A 19,103-nucleotide genomic window follows, 5' to 3' on the forward strand; every position below is an offset into this window, starting at 1 on the left:
GTTGAGCTATTTTGTCTGCTCTGATGTTCAAAAGTAACTACCATTTTGCTTCTAACTATGATTTAGCACAAACTGCAGTTAATGGACACTTTGTTAGGTCTTTATTGGCAATTACTGAAAGGTGGCGGAGAGCAAGGGTGGTGCAGAAGGGGAGGGGAGAGGGTGGGAGCACACAAAGCTTTGGGTCTTCTGATAACATAAACATCCTTAGGAGATGAGGCAGCATTATGTCTGTACCAGGGCGCTGAGTGCTAATTTCCCATACCTGGAGCAAAATTCCAGAGAAATATCTAGAGTGGTGTTGATAGGCTTGTTATGTGTCGCACTATTTAGGTATCTCTGGCTGTTTCAGCAGCTGAAGAGAAATGGAAGAAGGAGCTTGAGAGCAGTGACCAAACTAGAGTGAGGACTAAAGATCTGGAAGAGAAGATCCTTTCCCTTAAACGAGAGCTGGAGCTCAAGAAAGAAGAAATCCCTGCCATTGTTAAAGCAGAAGTGGCAAAAGCGCGGACTCTGTGGAACAAGGAAAAGCAAGAGGAGATCCTTGCAATCCAGGAACAAAACGAAAAAGATTATCATGCCTTTTTACACGACCACAGGAATAAAATCAACGAGTTGCTGGCCAAGGCCAAGGAGGACTTTGCAAAGCAGAAGGAAGAGCTGCTGGAGCAAAAAGAGGCAGACCTGAAGGTGTGCTTGGAGAGGAAGCAGCAAGAATGGGCCGTTCAGGAAGCCAAGAGGTTCCAAAATGAAGTTTGCCAGTATGAAGACAGGGCTCTGATCCAGGTGGAACTCCTCTTAGACGAAATGCACAAGGATTTTGTTAGATGTGCAGGGGATATGCCAGCTTGGCAGGCCGAGTGGCAAACTGCTCCCCACATTCAAAGCAACCTCCGGTTCAAAGACAGGCTGATGCTGTGTCTGCAGAAGGTGTATACGAATGCTGTCTCTTCTGTCCTAGAAAAAGCCAAACAAAAGGGGAACAAGGTAACATATCTGAGGCTTTAGACAAGAGCACATGGATGCAAGCAAGGTTGTTCTTCGAACCATCTGCTTGGTGGCTTTTGTATTCCAATTCATGAACAAAAATTGAGCTGAAAGTTCTGTTAAATCATTAGAATTTTTTCCCCAGAGTTAGAAAGAAGGATGGAGGGCTCATAGATATGGGAAAACATCTAGGGTCATTGAAAAGGAGGATCTTTTAATGCTTCCGGCCCAGACTCCTCTGTATCATTTCACTCTGTATACCACCTGTTAGTGGGGCCCAGGTCAGACAGGCAGAGTCAGGGATGGATGGCAGACTTCGTTGTCTGCAGTAATAGGAATGAAGGGCAGTCATTCATTGACTTGGGAGAAAGATCATTATTTGAGCATAGAAAAAGGGGCTATATTTGGGAAATACCCACTCTGGGGTGGAAACTTAAACTGAATTCCAGCTGTTGAGAATCAAGTCTGCTTCTGCCTATACAGCAGCAGCGCTTCATGTGTGCGGCACTGTTCCGAATTCAGTTTCTTGATTTATGCTGTTGTGTTACGGAAACCGTACTAAAGGCTTCTCTCTCAGTCTTTCATATTCTGCTTCATGTTCCTTGGGTTTTATCTGGTCAATGCAAATAATTAGAAGGGGAAGCTTTTACCTGTGTGTGGCGCAAAGAGCAGAACTGGCAAAAGCTCGAGCTTTTCAAAATGCGGGCATGGATCACTGTTCTTGAAATGCTTGGGGGTTTTTTGTAGGGGAGATGGATATAGGCAGAAACTGTCTCCAAACAACTGATATTGGTTGATGCTACCCTTTGACATCAGCCCAAGCACAGCCGCCCATCAGGAAACTGGTGGTACAAGAACATCTGTGAGCAGTGAATGGGGGGTTAGTCTCAGGGGCTAAATAGTCACAGTTCTAGATATCATTGCCTACTTTTTCTGTACGGACTGCGTTTTCCGGATCTTTTCTCTTGCTACTTTCAGGAAGTTAGTCATTGGGCTTCATGCCAAGATTTTTCTTTTGGGGCTTAATAGCTGACATGAAGGGTGCTGAGGCTGAAATGTGTGGTTTCTGGCATGGAAGCTCTTAGCTGTGACCTTGAGTGTATTTCTTAATTTTTGTTGAAGAACTGTATGACTCATAACCAACAAAAAGGTACATAGATTGTATATAACATCATCTAGTATTTAAGCTACATTATATCAATTCAGTTTATATCTCCTTACATTATATTTATATCTCTTTATTACATAAACTGTGTTCATTTTTTCAAAATGATCATTAATTATGCATTGATTATTAGCTTCCTAAGCTCCAGCATCTTCTGTCTTTTTGTTTTAATCTGATAATGCAGTTGATTAACCGATAAAGTATACATTGGAGTCTAGAAAACCAATTAGGTCTATAGGAGCCCACAGTGTAGGCTAGGGGAGAGCCTCCTCCCCCACCCAATGACCTACAATATGGTGACCTTGAGTGTCTGAGGATGAACTGAAATTACTTATTGTTGAAGGGAGAATACTTGGCTCATGTTCCAAATATGCTCTTTCTTTGTTGCTGCTACTTTATACAATCTGAGGATGAATCCTGTTAGAAATAGGTTTGGGGACTTGGCGTGGGGCCCCCTGACTGCGAGTAAGCTGGGTTTCCCCTTGTTTTCCAAAACACGTACTTTCTTCTAAAGGGCTTTCAGAAAGCTGTAGCTCAGTGGCAGTGCATAAGCAGGTTCAGTCTATGGCAATTCCAGTTAGATGATCTCTAATTGCAGGTACTAGGAAAGACCATTTTCTGCACAATATCCTGGAGATCCATTGCCAGTCAGAGTAGACAATATAGAACTGGATGGGTCTTGTATACATTGATACTTATGTTTCTGAATCTTTGGTTCAGATTTCTGGAGCAAATTGTTAGCCTTGAGATTAGATTTTCTCATGTTTTGGTTGAGAGCTGTATAACTCTTTAAACTTAAGAAATATCTTCACTTTTCTAGATGAAGGACAGAATCTAACTAAATCTTCCAGTGTCCATAAATGACGTGTGCTTGAATGTAAACTGTTAATTGTCTAATGGCATCAGATGTGTTTGGTGGGTGTTATGTATTACTCATTTGTTTGAAATATTTCTGTCCTGCCTTTCCCCCCAGCTTTTGGTTCCCCAAGGCAGCAAATAATCCAAAACACTAGAATAAGCTTTTGAAATACGTTTTTATAAACACAAGATCCAAAAAACCCCAAGAATAATACTCCTGAACAATTAATGTGTGGTGCTTCACTAGTGTGGCATTAGTAAAGGCTCAAGTCATATGACTGAGCTTCACTGATATATATAGAGCCACTGAAATCCACATATTGTCTCCCATGTTCTGAGCCTCTCTCATGGTTCTTAAAAAAGCTTCACAGATTATTTATTTATTCATTCATTCAATTTACACTCTTCCCTTCCTACTGAAGCAGGCTCAGGGCGGCTTACATAAAATACATATATAAATACAGTTAAGATGATGATGATTACCTGTGAAGACAATCCCAACTAAACCTGTGCTGCTCTTTTGCTTGCTTCTCCCAGAGGCAGTTTTGTTCTTTTCTGGGTGTCATGTAGACATTAGCTCCTTCTGTTCTCAAAGGTGAGAGAGATACAATGAGCAGGTAGGATTTGGCAGAGCAAACAAAAGCAGAAAAGAAGCTTAAAAAGAAGTGGTGTGGAACAAATGTTTGCTGGGGTGAGGCACAGTCCATCATGGAGAGGGATTCAGGGCTGGGTCATGCTTGACCATGTTTTTATCCTTTTTCTGATTATGTTGGCAATAGTTGTGGCCAGCTTGTAGTCCTTGGCCCCTCACCCTTTTCCAGTAGGACCCAGTGTTGCATTTATTTGTGTCCTGCTTTTGTTCCCAGCGGGGACTCAAAGCAGCTTAGAACACTGTTCTCCCCTCCTCCATTTTCTCACAACAACTGTGTGAGGTAGGTCAGGTTGACCATACACAACAGGCCCAAGACCACTTAGTGAGCTTCTGTGGTAAAAGTGGGGATTCGAACTCAGGTCTCCCTACATTGTAGTCTGGCACTCTACCCACTGCCACCTCCTAAAATGAGATTTGTCATCATGAAGCTAGTTCAGGTACATTGTAGTGATAAGGTGCAGCCTCTTTGCTTGGGCTAGTAATGACATCTAGAGAATGAGTTTTCCTTTCTTTGCATGAATATAAACTATAGAAAGTCTCCATAACAATCTTAGAAGGCTGCGTTCTCCTGCAGTCGGAAACACTTGCTGGTTTAATCTAAGGAGTTTCTCTTTTCTGTTCAGCTTTTGTTAGATGTCCTTAAAAATTCTTTTTAAGTGACTTGCCTTCACCATTACTACCACCTTAAGCATCAAGTAAAGCATTTAGCATGAATTTGCCGTTTCAAAAATGCCCTTTTCTTCTCAATAAGCTTCAAGCTTGAAGTTGGCAAGGAATGATAAAACTGGTGTTAAAAATAGTAACTAGGGGTATTTTTGAGGAAAGCCTTTGACAGAGCATGGTCCTAAACAGGGTTACACCTGTCTAAACCCCTTGACTTGAATGCACTAAGAAGGGTGTAAGTGTGCTTAGGATTGCACTGGTAAAGTACTTGTTTGGGTAGCATAGAGTAGTAATGGTTCATGCATCCAGCTGGCATTAGAGTCCTAGATACGTAACCTGATTGTAAGTCATGAAACTTACTCTGTGGCCCTGACTCGTTACTTTCTCTCACCCTTTGATATCCCGAGGTGGTTGAGACAGCAAGAGCATTCCAAGGCACTTTGTACACTGGAAATTGATACAGAAGTTAAATCTTAGTAGCATGTATCCAACAACATTTGACCTCACGGAGCAGTGCTTCCCAATTCCCCCTCATGCTGCTGCTGACTGAAACACCCCCCACCCCCCGCTAAGCTTTGTTGCTGGGCAGAGGTCTGCAGACCTTCCAGAACAGCATAAGGAACAACATGGGAGGTTGTAGAGGAGATGAGAATTGGCAGAAATCACCACCGCCCTCTTCCGCAAGTGGAAATGGTATTCCGTTGGGAGAACTGTGTGGTGGGATACAGATCAGTTACCTTCTGTTTCCTAAATTTTTTTACTATTTGTCACTTTTTAATAGTTGGTCATCTGCCAGACTGACTTGTTCTAAGTTGTGAGCAGGCTGTCTTCTGTGTTGAAATAAACTCATGATGCAAATTACAGACACTTGAAGATTCGGACTGTGATTTCAAAGGTCCAGAGCAGAGTGTCTTGCAGAGTGGCGAAGGAGAGAGAGAGAGCAAAGCTTGGCCGGCCACGTGTGATGTTGGAGAGCAAGCAGAGCTACAAAGAAGGTTAAGGAAGCCGCCATCTCTTCAGGAGGCTGAAATGGACAATGGTAAGTCTTTTGTGTCGCTTCTGATCTAGTTGGTTTTGTATATGGTGAAAAATATAACTTCCAGGGGTGTGTGTGTTTTGTACTGGGCATTTTGGAGATTCATTCGTGACTCACGTTGCTCCTGCTGAGTAGGAACAAGAACACCGATCAGTTTATTTGAGAATAGATCACAGATTTCAGAAGCAGAGTGAGTTGGCTGGACCAAGCTCTCCCTCGGCCAGCTCTTGAGACTTGTGCTGCTGGCCAGCTGCTCTTGTGCTTCCCTCCATCCTGTACTCTAGGTGGCACTAGATGACCACTAATGATGTCTGTAGCTTTATCTCTGCTTTCCCCCCTAGTTTACTGATATTCTCATTATCACCTGCACCCGCATTTCAGTACAGTACACTTACTGGCATAAATGATAAACATGACAAAAGGAAGAAAAACAAGTACAACTTTAGCATTACACAGAAAGAACTTACCCACCAGAGGATATTTATTTAATTATTGGTTTGTCCATTCAATTTATAATCTACCCTCTCCTGTACAATAGGGCTCAGAGTGGGTAACAGCATTCATAAAACATTATATACAGTTAAAATATTAAAAATGTTGTTGTTCAGTCGCACAGTTGAGTCCGACTCTTTGCGACCCCATGGACCAGATCATGCCAGGCCCTCCTGTCTTCCGCCGTCCTCTGAAGCTTGCTCAATTTCATGTTCGTTGCATCGATGACACTGTCTAACCATCTCATCCTTTGCCGTCCCCTTCTTCTTTGACCTTCAGTCTTTCCCAGCAGATGTAGATATATATATAAAACCATATGCTCCTGAATCCTCATAGCAATAAGTAATATAAGAGCTCTGATCCAACAGAAGATATAAAACAAGCGTCTCATTGGGATATCCATGGCATTTGCACAGGAGGGGATTAATTAAAGAATCCTACAGTTTGACATACAAATCACAGAAAAACAAAACAGGCTTTCTGACCCTAAAGGGTCAATGTCTTTCAGGATATGGAGCATTTCTAAATCTTCCAAAATGAACTGTCGGGAGAGCATTGTCTTGCGAGCATAAAGGTTTGTTGTAACTGAGGAGATGTTGTGTGAAAAATATGATGTTAGAACCCCATGATCAGGTGTGATACTAAACACCAGTGGGGAGCACATCCTGTTTGCTAAAGAGCAGGGAATTTGTTTTTCAGTATCCAAAGTCTTTGAATAATCTAAAGGCTTGGGGTTCTTCTATCTATATATATAAAAGAAAGTCCCCTCACTGTTAAATCAGCGCCCAGGCCAAACCGCTGGACCTAGAGACACCAAATTCGGGGAGAGCACTCCTACCATGATGTAGATGCTCACTAAGAAGGGACTTTTAGAAATTCGACCCCTAAGGGGGTCAAAAGGGGTAAAATGTGCTCCCCCCATTGATTTGTATGCGACTGCCTCCTTGCACCCTCCCCCACCCTCTGATTGGTCAGCTGCAGAGCTCAGTGTTCTGGGTAAAAAAAACCAGTTACAGGGGATTACAGAGAGCTAATGACAGTTGAGGAAATCAGGAGTGGCCAACTGCCTGTGAGGTGAAGCAAAGCTGCTGGCCCAGCCTCCCCATGGCTTCAAACATGCTCCCCCCTCCTACACCTGACAGGCAGTTGTCTGTCAGGTGCAGCAGCAGTTGCAGGGTGCTTAAAGCCATGAGGGAGCTACCATTCTAAATGATTTTTAAATAATTTGGAAAGTAGCCTTATAGGCACCTGGAACCTTCTCGACTTTCAAATGATTAATTAGAAATTTAATTTCATTAGGACTAATTGGGTGCCATTCAGGTAAATCGAGAGGGATTGTCTCTTGTTGATCAGGGAAGTAATTGAAGAATCATAGAATATATATTTGAAAAATAATCTCTCCAAGCCTAAGCGGGACACATTTATAACCCACTTCCAAGAAACTTGGGGGTAGAGAGAGATGCATAGCCCCCTCCCCAGTTTTAGCTGGCAATAGCCCGACTCAGTCGAGAGATCAAGGCCATCCAGGGAGTGGGGATTTGATTCTGAGGTCTCTCTGGTGCAGCACTCTAACCATTACAGCCCACTGGTTTCTGCAAGCATGTTGAAGCTGAGCTTATCAGCTCCCTGGGTTTTTTGTGGTCTTCATGTCAGTGGCCATCTGATTCCCTTGCTGCAAGAACTGAGTTGGGACCGTAACCAGGAGGCAGGCATGCTGACTGGAGAAGGTGCCCGCAGAACTTCTTTCCTTGAGGCAAAGTAGGGCTGCAACAAGCACTTCCTGTATGGGAAGGATAGAATGAATGCAGCTGTGCTTGGCCCAGGGCTTAAGGAGAAGCCATCTGGTGTGGCACCTAGCAAACCTCTGTGGTGTGCAGGTAGGTTTGGAGCTGTTACCTGGGCACCTGTGACGTGCCTAACAGCAAATGTGTAACTGCAAATGTTAAAATGAAGCTCTGATGATGGTTTCTTTGTGAAGAGAGTAAGACTGATTTATTCTTGACATTATGTGCTCTTCTGCACGATAGAAGAGGTGGGTGGATTCTTTTTGAAGATTTCCTAAGGTCTATACCTTTAATTTATTCTGGTGACTTAATTCAGGTGCTGCAGCAAACCAGAGCTCATTTCTTGTCGACACAGTAGGATTTTAAGCAAACTCCAGTTGGCTGAAGAGCCTGCTTATAACAGAAGCACAAACAAAGGGTTGTTTAAACCAGGGTGGTCTCTCAACCTCTCCCTTCCCACTGACATGGGGTGGGGAAGGGTACATGAAGCCCGGGAATGAATTGGGCTTGAATTAATTGGAAGCAAACTCCCAATTCGCTCATGCGAGTTTTCAGAAAAAAGATACTCCACAAGTTCAGTTGTAACTTACCAGTTTTGTATTTTGTTTTGCCTCGTAACTGCTGTTTTCCTCAGCCCCGTAACTTCTGTTTTTGATGGGTCGATTGCAGATTCAAAGTCCCTCTTGCCTCAAGAAGACTTTTGCTGCAAACGCTGCCTTCAGCAGCTTGAAAGAAAGGAAAGGGAATGTCAGGATTTGAGAAGGAAGCTTGACAAAGCATGCAGGCATCTCCAGCTGACAGTGAAGGAGCACAGAGCAAAAGCAGAGCAATGGCAAGGTTTGGAGGCTTTTCGTTTTCTCAAGGGAAAAATACTGTTGGGATTCTTTATCTTGGTGGCTATGTTAAACCTGTTGACTTAACTCTGAGAAGTGGTTCACACACATGTGTTGTGTGTTTGATGACTAATAGCTGAATGTGTGAACAGATTCCACAGGAAAGCATTATGCTTGAGGTAGTGTGGGCTGGCCGCTTATTAATATTCTAGGTGTGGTGTAAGGTCTCTGGGCCCCTTCATATATTCCTGAAGTTGCAGAAAGCAAAAGAGGAACATTCATATATGTGAAGCAGAGCTGCAGATTTTGACATCTACAGGAGTTAGCAAAACAAACAAATCCCAGACCTACGGTATAATAATTCTGCTTGAATTGTGATAGTAGACTTTTAAAGGGGAAAAAATTGGAGCTGTTTTAATGGCCATTCGAGCCATTGGTCCTGGGATTTTGTCTGTGTTGAGAAAAATAGTCATTTGCTGTTGGTACTTTTACTCTTTCTTGTTTGGTACCCTGTGGTTTTCCTAGTAGGTGTGACTTTTATGAATTGTATTCATTTGTTTCACTTATACCTTGCCTTTGTCTCCTGTGGGGACAAATCATTCTTGTCTCCTCCATTTTATCGTCACAACAACCCTGGGAGGTAGGTTAGGCTGAGAGTGTGCGACTGCCCCAAGGTCACACATAAAGGTTCCGTGGCAGAGTGGGAATGCAAATCTTGATTCTTCCAGATCCTCAACTGCTGAACTACGCTGGGATATGGGGTAGAGATTTGGTGGTCAATCGTGTGTTAGGCCATTTATTGTTAATGTAATTGCATATCTTCTCCTCCCCAGCCTGAACAAAGTACTCAGTGGTTTGTAGCCGGTGTGCTTTGCACTGTTGCAGAGTTCTTTATTCTCTTTTGATTACACCTCCTTAGAAATGTGGACCATTTCCTACAATGCATTGACTTTTGAAATAGGGTTTGGGTTTTTTTACGTTTATTAACAGCATCGAAAAGGGGAGTTAGGAGAGGGAGCAGCAATTGTACCTTCCTTGATGGATGAATCCCAGTGCGAGTTCCACGGGGACAATAGGGTAAAGGATGGAAAGAAGACAAGAGAACCCAGACTAGTTAACCTTATTAGAACAACAATTTAAAACAAAGCTTCCTAATCTCCGTTCACTGGCTTTCATTCTCTGGTTCAATTCCAACTGCACTCTTCTCTCTTTTTTTTCTCTAGCACCATTAATGTTGGCTGCATGTGTTTTATTTTTGTTGCCAGATGCATTCATTCAACCCTTTATATTCCACCCATCCTCAAAGGGGGGCTCAGGATGGCACACATGGATGGAATGATTCCCGTGTTTTCCTTTCAACAGCTCTGTAAGGTTGGTTAGGCTGAGAGAGAAAGATTGGCTTAAGGATTCCCAGTGAAACTCATGGTTTGGACAGGACCCCAGGTCTTCCCGTCCAAGTCCAACACTCTGACAGCTGCATCAAATGGCAAATAGGAATTGTCTGTGCTTCATTTTTCTTGAACGTTTATTGTCACAGCAACAGTGGATTTAATGGCAGAGTGTGGTATTTACACAATGCCAATTCATGTTTCAGGCCGTAGGAAAATTCAGCAGAAGTCTGCACACAAGCATCCAGCTAAACCAGGGATTCTAAACATTTTGGTCTTTTATTTTTAGAAAATGAAAAAATGGTGCAGACGTTAACAGAGGAAAATGTTTCAATGAAGAACCGACTCGAAGATATGAAACCGGGCAGTGTCCAACCAAGGTAGTTAAAGAGAGGGAAATGGACTAAATTGATTTGTGAACATCTGATGTTGCTGCACATCTATTGTCTATGCTGGCCTGCAGTGGCTCTCCAGATCTCAGGCAGATAAAAGTTCTTACCCCACACATTCGTCCTGAGTTCTTTTAAAGTGAAAGTGAGAGGCATCATCCCTGGGACTTTCTGTTTCAAGCAGATTGCCAGCACTGAGCCACAGCACATCCAGGTTCAGAGTATTTTATTTTTGTGTGCTTTTTAGATCATTGTCCGAGGGCTGTGTGTCGAAACCTTGCACTTCCTGTGATGGAAAAGCCTTGGAAGAAATGCGTTCCCAATATATAAAAGCTGTGGGCAAAATTAAGAGTAAGTGACAACCATAGGTTCCTGATTGTTTTCTAACCCATTCGCCTGTTTTGCATGCAGTAACAGAGAATGAAAACAAGACTGCAAGTGAACTGACCTGCTAATGCTGATTGGCCACTCCTTTCCAATCTCTTTCATTTTGTTTAAAAATCATGACATTTGGTTTAAATTGTCATTGTGCATCCACTCGTTAAACTTGTTCCATATACGTCCAGAGAATATAGCCTTTGTTTACGTCAGAAATGTATACCATATTGTTTGTAGGCGACATGCTTCGTTATATTCATGAAAGCAAAGAGAGAGCGGCAGACATTATTAAAGCAGAAGTGTTGAGGGAACGCCAGGAGACCGCCCGGAAAATGCGCAAATATTATCTGATTTGTCTTCAGCAGCTTCTGATTGATGATGGAAAGAATGAAGGGTATGTTCTTTCTGTAGGCATTCTGTAGACATTTTTCTATAGGATATTTTTGTTTTCCCAGCATATTTCTTTTGTGGTTTTCAGGCATGTAAGTGTATAACCCACATATAAAATTTTTACAATGGAATCCTAAACAAACTTGCATCCTTCTAATCCCATAGATTTTAGTGGACTTAGAGGGCTCTAACTCTGTTTAGGATTGGGCTGTTAATTGCCTGTAAGACCATCAAGTGCCTTCCAAACTTGGTGATTATGGCCACCATTGCTTTTGACCTTTCCAACAAGGTATCTTGGCTGTGCAGTGTTTAAAATCATTGAGGAAGGGAGGAAACCAGGAAACCTTAATGGAAAGGGTCTTAGTTTTGCATGTCTCTAATGGTATGATGTAGACAGGTGCGGGATGAAATAGACTGCAGGAACATTGGATGCTCCTTTCCCTGCGGCAGAATTTGTTCCTGCAACATAGCCAACTTGATGTAAAAACAAAACACCAACGAGACAGTTCCCTTGAAGTGAACAGGGCAGTGCAGGAGCAATGAGTTTTACAAGATTGCAGGGTTCCCATTTTTTATGGAAAGGAAGCAGTGATCTTGCACAAGTCCCTGAGTGTCTCCTGCTTTTCACAAGCATAGAACACATTATCTGATTGAGAGGTCCCTCCCCCCTTTAAACTCAAGTTTGCCATCACATACCATTGGAACTGGCTCAGAGTGAAAGTGCTTCCTGAGAAATGGATGATTTCACTGTCTGGACATCTTTTTCATGTTCTCCATAAAACTTCAGAGGTCTGCCGCACCCCTTCCTCTCACCAGCCTCTTGTTTTAAGTCCCTTGCAGTGCAGTCCCCTGCAGAATTACTCCAGTCAAAGCCCACTAACTTCAGTGAGTCAAAGTTTATATGCGAGTCCCCCTCCTCCTCTCCAGTGGAAATAGTGCAGAGAAATGTGTGTATATGGGTGATCATGGGGAATGTTGCCTCTTGTTCCCAGCGGGGCTAGGCTGCTCATAGTGTCAGGTGGGTAGCTGCAGTAGAACAGCAAGTTTTGAGTCCAGGGGTAGCTTTGACTCTTGAAAGCTTATGCCCTGGAAAGCCTCCCAAGTCTTCGGGGTGCTACTGGGCTCCATTCGAACTATTCCATAGTGTCAGTGGTTGGTATCCTGCCACTGCACAACAGAGGTCTTCCATGGCTCTTTCTTCCCCCCAGTTCGTTGGTAGAGAGCAGGAAATGGCAGCCGCCCTTGTGTCCGTCTGCATCTGGGAAGAACCACAGTTTATGAGTTTTATCCCTAGGTCTCTGAAATCTCACCTTCAGTATTACTGTAAATTATTCTGCAGACTTCCATAAATTTAAAAAGCCCAACTGATGAATTGTTCTAAAAACCAAAAAGGAGTATTTCGAGTAACAGTTTTGTTTAGTGGTGGAAAGTGCTGTCAAGTCACAGCTGACGTATGGAGACCCCACAGAGATTGCAAGGCCAGAAACCAATACAGGTGGTTTGCCAGTTTGATGCAGTGGTTAGGAGCACAGACTGTAATCTGGGAGCAGTGTTCCCTCTAAGCTGAGTTAGTGTGAGATAGCTCACAGTTTTTTCGATTCCGGCTCACACATTTTTGTCTTAGCTCAGGAAGGATGGCTCCAGAGCAAACTAATTTATGCAGTAGCCAGATTGCTCGCTCACAACTTTAATGCCAGTAGTTCACAAAGTAGAATTTTTGCTCACAAGACTCCACAGCTTAGAGGGAGCATTGCCTGCGAGAACCGGGTCTGATTCGTCACTCCTCCATATGCAGCTGCTAGTGTGACTTTGGGTCAGTCACAAGTTCTGTCAGAGCTGTTCTCTCAAGAGCAGTCCTTGAAAGAGCTCTCTCAGCCACACCTACCTCACAGGGTGTCTATTGTGGGGAGGAGATTTTAAGCCGCTCTGAGACTCCTTCTGCGTAGTGACCCTGGACTTCTTGGCAGTCTCCCACCCAAATACTGACCCTGCTTAACTTTCAAGCTCTGGTGAGATTGGGCTAATCGGGCCATCCAGGTCAGGGCCAGCTTCACTTAAAGTGACGTTTTTAAAATTGTTTTCAGAATCTAAATAAAACAGAGGTTTTTTTCCTATCTCAAAAATAACCTGACTGAAAGGCGCCTGTGCTTTGCTAGTGCAAAACTGTCAAGGAAGAGCTGATCTTTTAGAATCTCTCTTTTCCTGGGGGTTTCCTACAGGGCTGAGAAGAAAATAATTTGTGCTGCTAGCAAACTTGCTACCATGGCCCAAATCCTAGAAACTCCAGTGCGTAACTCACCGCAGAGCACAGCTGCTCGCTCAGGTATGGTGATATGAAGGTTGGTTTTCAATTTTTCAGCTCTGCATTCTGTTTTGGTAACGAGGGAGGTCAGCATTTTGCTTCTCTGCTTCTATAGCAAACAGCAGCCTGTGGTTGTACAGCCAAATATGGCTCATTATAGAACAACATAAAGGTAAAGGTTCCCTTGCTCGAAAGCCAGTCAAATCCGAATCTAGGGTTGCGGTGCTCATCTCCGTTTCAAAGCCGAAGAGCCAGCGCTGTCCGAAGACGTTTCCGTGGTCATGTGGCTGGCATGACTAAACACCAAGGCTCACGGAACGCTGTTACCTTCCCACCGAAGTGGTACCTATTTATCTATTTGCAATTTCTTGCTTTCGAACTGCTAGGTTGGCAGGAGCTAGAACTAGAGATGGGAGCTTACTCCATCATGCGGCACCCGGGTCTCGAACTGCTGAACTACTGACCTTCCACAGCCTGCAGTTCAGCGTCTTAACCACTTGAGCCACCGCAGCAACATAGGGCTCCTCAAAAAAGAAAGTGCACCATTTTAAGTTAAGGAATAGTGGCAGACTAGGTAGGATGCTAGAATTATGCAAAGGGAATGGCAGGTAAAGATTTCGATGGGGCTGAGGCGCTTCTTTTAAAAGTTTTACAAAGAGGGAAGTGATAGCGATGGAGGGCTGCCAGTATTCCAAGTGTGAACCAATGCACAAATTTATGCCAGTGTGCTAAAACACACAAGGTGCTCCTGTGTATGTATGCATGATCAAGGACTCACAACAGCCAGTGTTTGAGTTGTAGAAACTTCCTGGATTATTAATTCACATGTCAGTTATCAGTGATATTGTGTATTTTTCAGATCTTCGACGTGGTCTCTGTGCTTCACACCCATGGGATGCAGTGCGCCTGCACTGGATCGATCGGTATTGTAGCAAGCTCTTAACGGATTTTCGCGCCCAGACCTCAGGTATGCGCAGGAACCCCACCACGCATGCCCAGAGGGTTGGGCACGGACATCCCACCAGTTCCTTTCCTCCAGATTGGCTACTGCTCGCTAATCTCCCATGGGTGTGAAACACAGAGACCACGTCAAAGATAAACAGGTTGCTTACCTGTAACTGGTGATCTTCGAGTGGTCATCTGTGTATTCACACCACCCGCCCTGCTTCCCCGCTGCTGTCAGCTTCTACATTTTTCATAGGGGTTGATTTGAAGAAACTTGCGGGATGTCCGCGCCCATCCCTCTGGGCATGCGTAGTGGGGTTTCTGTGCATGCCTGAGGTCTGGGCGCAAAAATCCGTTAAGAGCTTACACAGAGACCACGTCGAAGATCTGAAAAATACACAATATCACTGATAACTGACATGTGAATTAATAATCCAGGAAGTTTCTACAACTCAAACACTGGCTGTTGTGAGTCCTTGATCAAAAATCCGTTAAGAGCTTGCTACAATACTGATCAATCCAGCACATGCGCACTAGATCCCATGGGTGTGAATGCACAGATGACCACTCAAAGATCACTAGTTAACTGGTAAGCGACCTGTTTTTATGCTTTGTCGTACGGGTGCTTTTTTGATTGCTCTGAATGTTGCCATAGTTTTGCTGTAGCTTACTGACTTCAGTTTATCACATACACCACTTGAAACTTTTCAGTGCATTTGAAGGGTTTTTAAGCTCATCAAAGGAATGCTGGAAACTTGGAAGTATTAATCATATTCACTTGTGGTTTTATGTTTTTTGTTTTCCTTTCTTTTCTTTTTTTTAGCCCTGTCCTGCAATTCCAAGCCATTCCCCGGGGCTGAGGATCCTAAAGGAAATCATGTGCAGCAGCCTAAGCAAGGCCCTGCAGAGGTTCAGGCTGGGGGCAGAAGCATTGCCCAAAAGGCCAACCATCATGTTGGTCAGAAACGTATACCTTGTAGCCTAAGGGAGCAGCTTGATGCTGAAAGCCCACCTCCTTTGCCTTCCAATACCCTGGCTAGTGGGAAGACTTTCAAACAACTGGACAATGTTTTGGTAGGTGCAGTAACCTCAGCAGCGGCTTCCCACAGGGACAGGAATGCAGACAAAGGTCTGTCTCACACTGTTGATGCTCCGGCGTTCCAGAATCGTTCCCCTCGCATTTCTCAAACAAAGTTCCAAAATATGAATCCAGCTAGCTGTAGTGATGGCAGATCTGACTCTAGGGGAGCTCAAGTAATGCCTCAGAACCAAAACGAAAGGAGAGTCTTAAAAGAAGTCGGGTGCCTCCAGTCCACCAGGTATCAGAAGCCAGTTCCTAGGAAAGCTAATGGCTTTGATGTTCAGGAAACTCCAGTAAAGGATGACGGAAGCTCTGCCAATTGTAGCCTGGTTACTGAGCCTCTGCACTTGGAAAGCATGTCTTTTTACCCTGCTCAGAAAGCACATCCTAGCACACAAGTTGAATTCTGCCAACAGTTTCGCACAGCAAACCAATTTTCTCAAGGCCAGGAAGGTGCTGCTGGTTTTTACCAACAAGCCAGCAGTCAAAGAGACAAGGTTCTTGGCACTACAGACCAAGCCTTAAATTGCAGCGAAGGCCATCGGAAGGTGAACCTGAGTCACGTGCCATGTCAGAATCCAGGCAAATTAAGTCCTCGTGCTCAGCAAAGTGATGCAATGTCGTGTTTGAATGCAGGAAGAAGCTACAACTTGCTGCATTCAAGGAAACAGATACATGATGTGAAGGATTTTCAGCAGGACAGTGGTTTTGACAGCCCCCAGATTAACTTTGATTAACATCAGAGTCTCTCTGAACAGTCTCCGTAAAAGAGACACTTTAAATATATTTGAAAGAAAGTCATGGAAGGAGCAGCCGATTGTGCCACAAACTTCTGAGGTGCCTTTTTATGTTTATTGCCTTCCTAATTTGACTTACATGAACAAACCAACCCCAAATATTTATGCAAGTTTTGGATACGTCTTTACTATCTGGCTTAACTATGTATAAACTGTCTTTTTTAAAATATAAATGTTTGTGTGTCTGTGTGTGTATGTGAGAAATTATCTATTTTTATACCTGAAAGATTTAGCGTGCAATACAATGCAACCTTTATTTATACAGAAATAAAACTGACTTTTTTGTGGTCTGTTTTGTCAAATTGTCATGGAACTTTCCCCAGCCTTAGGACCAATTTTACCCTTGCTTATTTAGTTGCATTTCCACCATTCCTCAGTGGAACTGATGGTGGTAGTGCTCGTTGGCAGTCTCCCATCTGGACACTGGTCAGTCTCGGAATGAAAACAGATCTTAATGTATTGCTGGTAAGTAAGAAGCTCTTGCCCCATTTCAGTCTTCCGTGTGCCCAGCATCAAGTTGAAAGCTGGCTCTCTGCTGCTCTGTGGGTAACTTGGATCTCTTGCGTTATATGATGTGGGCAGACATTGCACTATTGTTCCATGCATAGCAGCACTGTTTAAACGAGTTGCTTAATCTGTGCAAGACCACCCTGGTAGCTCTTCTCATTTGCTTGAAAAACCTGGGGGTTAAGGAGGCACAGGGGTGGTGGTAGAGAGTGCCGTCAAGTCACAGCTGACTCATGGTGACCCTTTAGGGGTTTCAAGGCAAGAGACCAACTGAGGTGGTTTGCCATTGCCTGCTGCTGCATAGCAGCCCTGGACTTCCTTGGTGGTCTCTGTGAAGGTCGGGGTCTTTAATATTAATGTTGAAACAGAAGTGGATCAACCTAGGTGGTCTCTACCGCAGCTCTCCACTTTACAGACGTAACCCCAGTGGTTCAGAGAAGTTCAGCACCCATGAGGAAAACAGGGAAAAGAACAGTAACTTTTATGTACTTCTAGGTATAGGGGAACAAAGTGGTTCAGAAAAGAGGATAAAAACTGTTTACAGTTGGAACATAGTCTTGCTGTGCCCATTCACTTAGGCTACAGTTGGTAATCGAGGACTATAGGCCAATAAAGTTTCTGTTCTGTTCAGATCATTGAGGAGGGTAGAGAGCAGTTAGCAGCCAAGTTTGTATTCTTGAGGTGAGTATTAGGTGGCTTTACTTCAGCCTCAGGATTTTCACAGTGTAAATGTGAGCTCCTCTCAGAAACTACAGATGTTTCACTAGTTTCCCTTGGAAATTGGGGCTTTGAGTCTTTTCCTCAAATTCACTTGCTTTAGAGCCAGTTTGGTGTAGTGATTACAGGTATGGACTTTAATCTGGGAGAACCAGGTTTGAGCCCCCACCTCTTCACATGCAACTGCTGGTGTGACCTTGGGTCAGTCATGGCTTTCTCAAGAGCAGTTCTCGAAAGATCTCTCTCAGCCCCACCTACCTCACAGGGGAGACTCCTTTGGGTAGTGAAGGGCAAGGTATAAATCAAATCTCTTCTCCTTTATCACCAAACACAGGTTCTGAGACTTCCAAAGCCCTCTGAGGCAGGTTCTCTCCCTGCTAACACTCTGGAGATGCAAACCCTTCATTGGTTTACTCCCTTACATCAAGCAAAATCTGAGACAGGATCAATGCTCCCTCTAAGCTATGGAGCCCTGTGAGCAAAACTTCTACTTTGTGAGCTACTGGCCTTAAAGTTGTGAGCAGGTGATTTGGCTATGGCATAAATTAGTTTGCTCTGGAGCCATCCTTCCTGAGCTAAGACGAAAATGTGTGAGCCGGAGCCAGTTTGGTGTGGTTAAGTGCGCGGACTCTAATCTGGGAGAACCGGGTTTGATTCCCCACTCCTCCACTTGCACCTGCTGATGTGGCCTTGGGTCAGTCACAAGCTCTGGCACAGCTGTCCTTGAAAAAGAGCAGTTTCTGTCAAGAGCTATCAGCCCCACCCACCTCACAGGGTGTCTGTTGTGGGGAGGGGAAGGGAAAGGAGTCTGTAAGCCGCTCTGAGACTCCAAGTGAAGGGCGGGGTATAAATCCAATCTCCTCCTCCTCTTCTAAAAAACTGTGAGCTAGCTCACACTAACTCAGCTTAGAGGGAACACTGGACGGGATCCCTCCAGTTTCTCTCTCTGAAGGCTGAGACCCTATCTGCCTGAGCTGACAGTGTCACAGCTTTTTCCTCTCTTATTTCCCCCCTCGCATCTGGCTCCTCCAGTCCCTTTCCAGGGATTCTTGTCTGGCTGCTAGCTGTTCTGCTCTCTCTCCAAACAAGACTAAAGAGGATAATTGAATTTCAGAAAGGGACAGGACCTTTGCCCATCCGCCACAGTCACATCCAAGCACTAACCGGGGCCACCTCGGCTTAGCTACTGAGATCTGATGGAGATCGGCCTAGCCTGGGCTACCCATGCCAGAGCCAATACAGACGTACAAGACTGAACACGTTCTATTGTGCCATCAAGTGCACTTATCCATATTGGAATACCACACATGAGTCGGGGGATTACTTTGGCCTTGAAGACTTTTAATGCAGCTGGTATGGATTGATTGCCTCTGGTGTAGAAGAATCGGGAAATGGCAGAAGCGTTTAAATTGGCCATATTTATTGCCGACTTACGCTGCACAGACCAAGATGCATTATACTGGAAGTGCAGACCTAAGCATCTAATTTTTTTAACTTGTTCAATTGGTTTGCCTCCAATTGTCCATTTGATTTTTCATGGTTTAATGGTAATTTATGTTATAAAATATGAAAGGCATCTATTTAGTGAATGCTTTAAGCCAACTTTGGAGCAGGACAATAGTACCATGTCGTCCGCATACAGTAGTAGAGGGACATGGACAGAGCCCAGTTTAGGAGCATGGCAATCAACAGCTTTGAGGTAAGGGGAGAGATCATTAAGGAACGGGTTAAATAGAAAG

The 19,103-nt window shown here is 44.0% G+C and overlaps 1 protein-coding gene across 1 annotated transcript in view; it reads left to right on the plus strand.

The window, feature by feature from the left end:
* Positions 1 to 16,230, plus strand: part of CEP152 (centrosomal protein 152kDa) — a 52,358-nt gene extending 36,128 nt beyond the window's left edge. Inside the window, exons 21-28 of the mRNA XM_015411781.1 lie at positions 334 to 987; positions 5,190 to 5,364; positions 8,307 to 8,474; positions 10,148 to 10,238; positions 10,495 to 10,598; positions 10,863 to 11,019; positions 13,235 to 13,338; positions 15,086 to 16,230. Of these exons, the coding sequence (XP_015267267.1) occupies positions 334 to 987; positions 5,190 to 5,364; positions 8,307 to 8,474; positions 10,148 to 10,238; positions 10,495 to 10,598; positions 10,863 to 11,019; positions 13,235 to 13,338; positions 15,086 to 16,080 (2,448 nt within the window). The 3' untranslated portion in view covers positions 16,081 to 16,230. The remainder of the gene's footprint in view (positions 1 to 333; positions 988 to 5,189; positions 5,365 to 8,306; positions 8,475 to 10,147; positions 10,239 to 10,494; positions 10,599 to 10,862; positions 11,020 to 13,234; positions 13,339 to 15,085) is intronic.
* Positions 16,231 to 19,103: the final 2,873 nt, after the last annotated feature.

Source organism: Gekko japonicus, unplaced genomic scaffold (genome assembly GCF_001447785.1).
Source record: "Gekko japonicus isolate JY-2015 unplaced genomic scaffold, Gekko_japonicus_V1.1 scaffold266, whole genome shotgun sequence".
In the NCBI taxonomy this organism is placed as follows: domain Eukaryota; kingdom Metazoa; phylum Chordata; class Lepidosauria; order Squamata; family Gekkonidae; genus Gekko; species Gekko japonicus.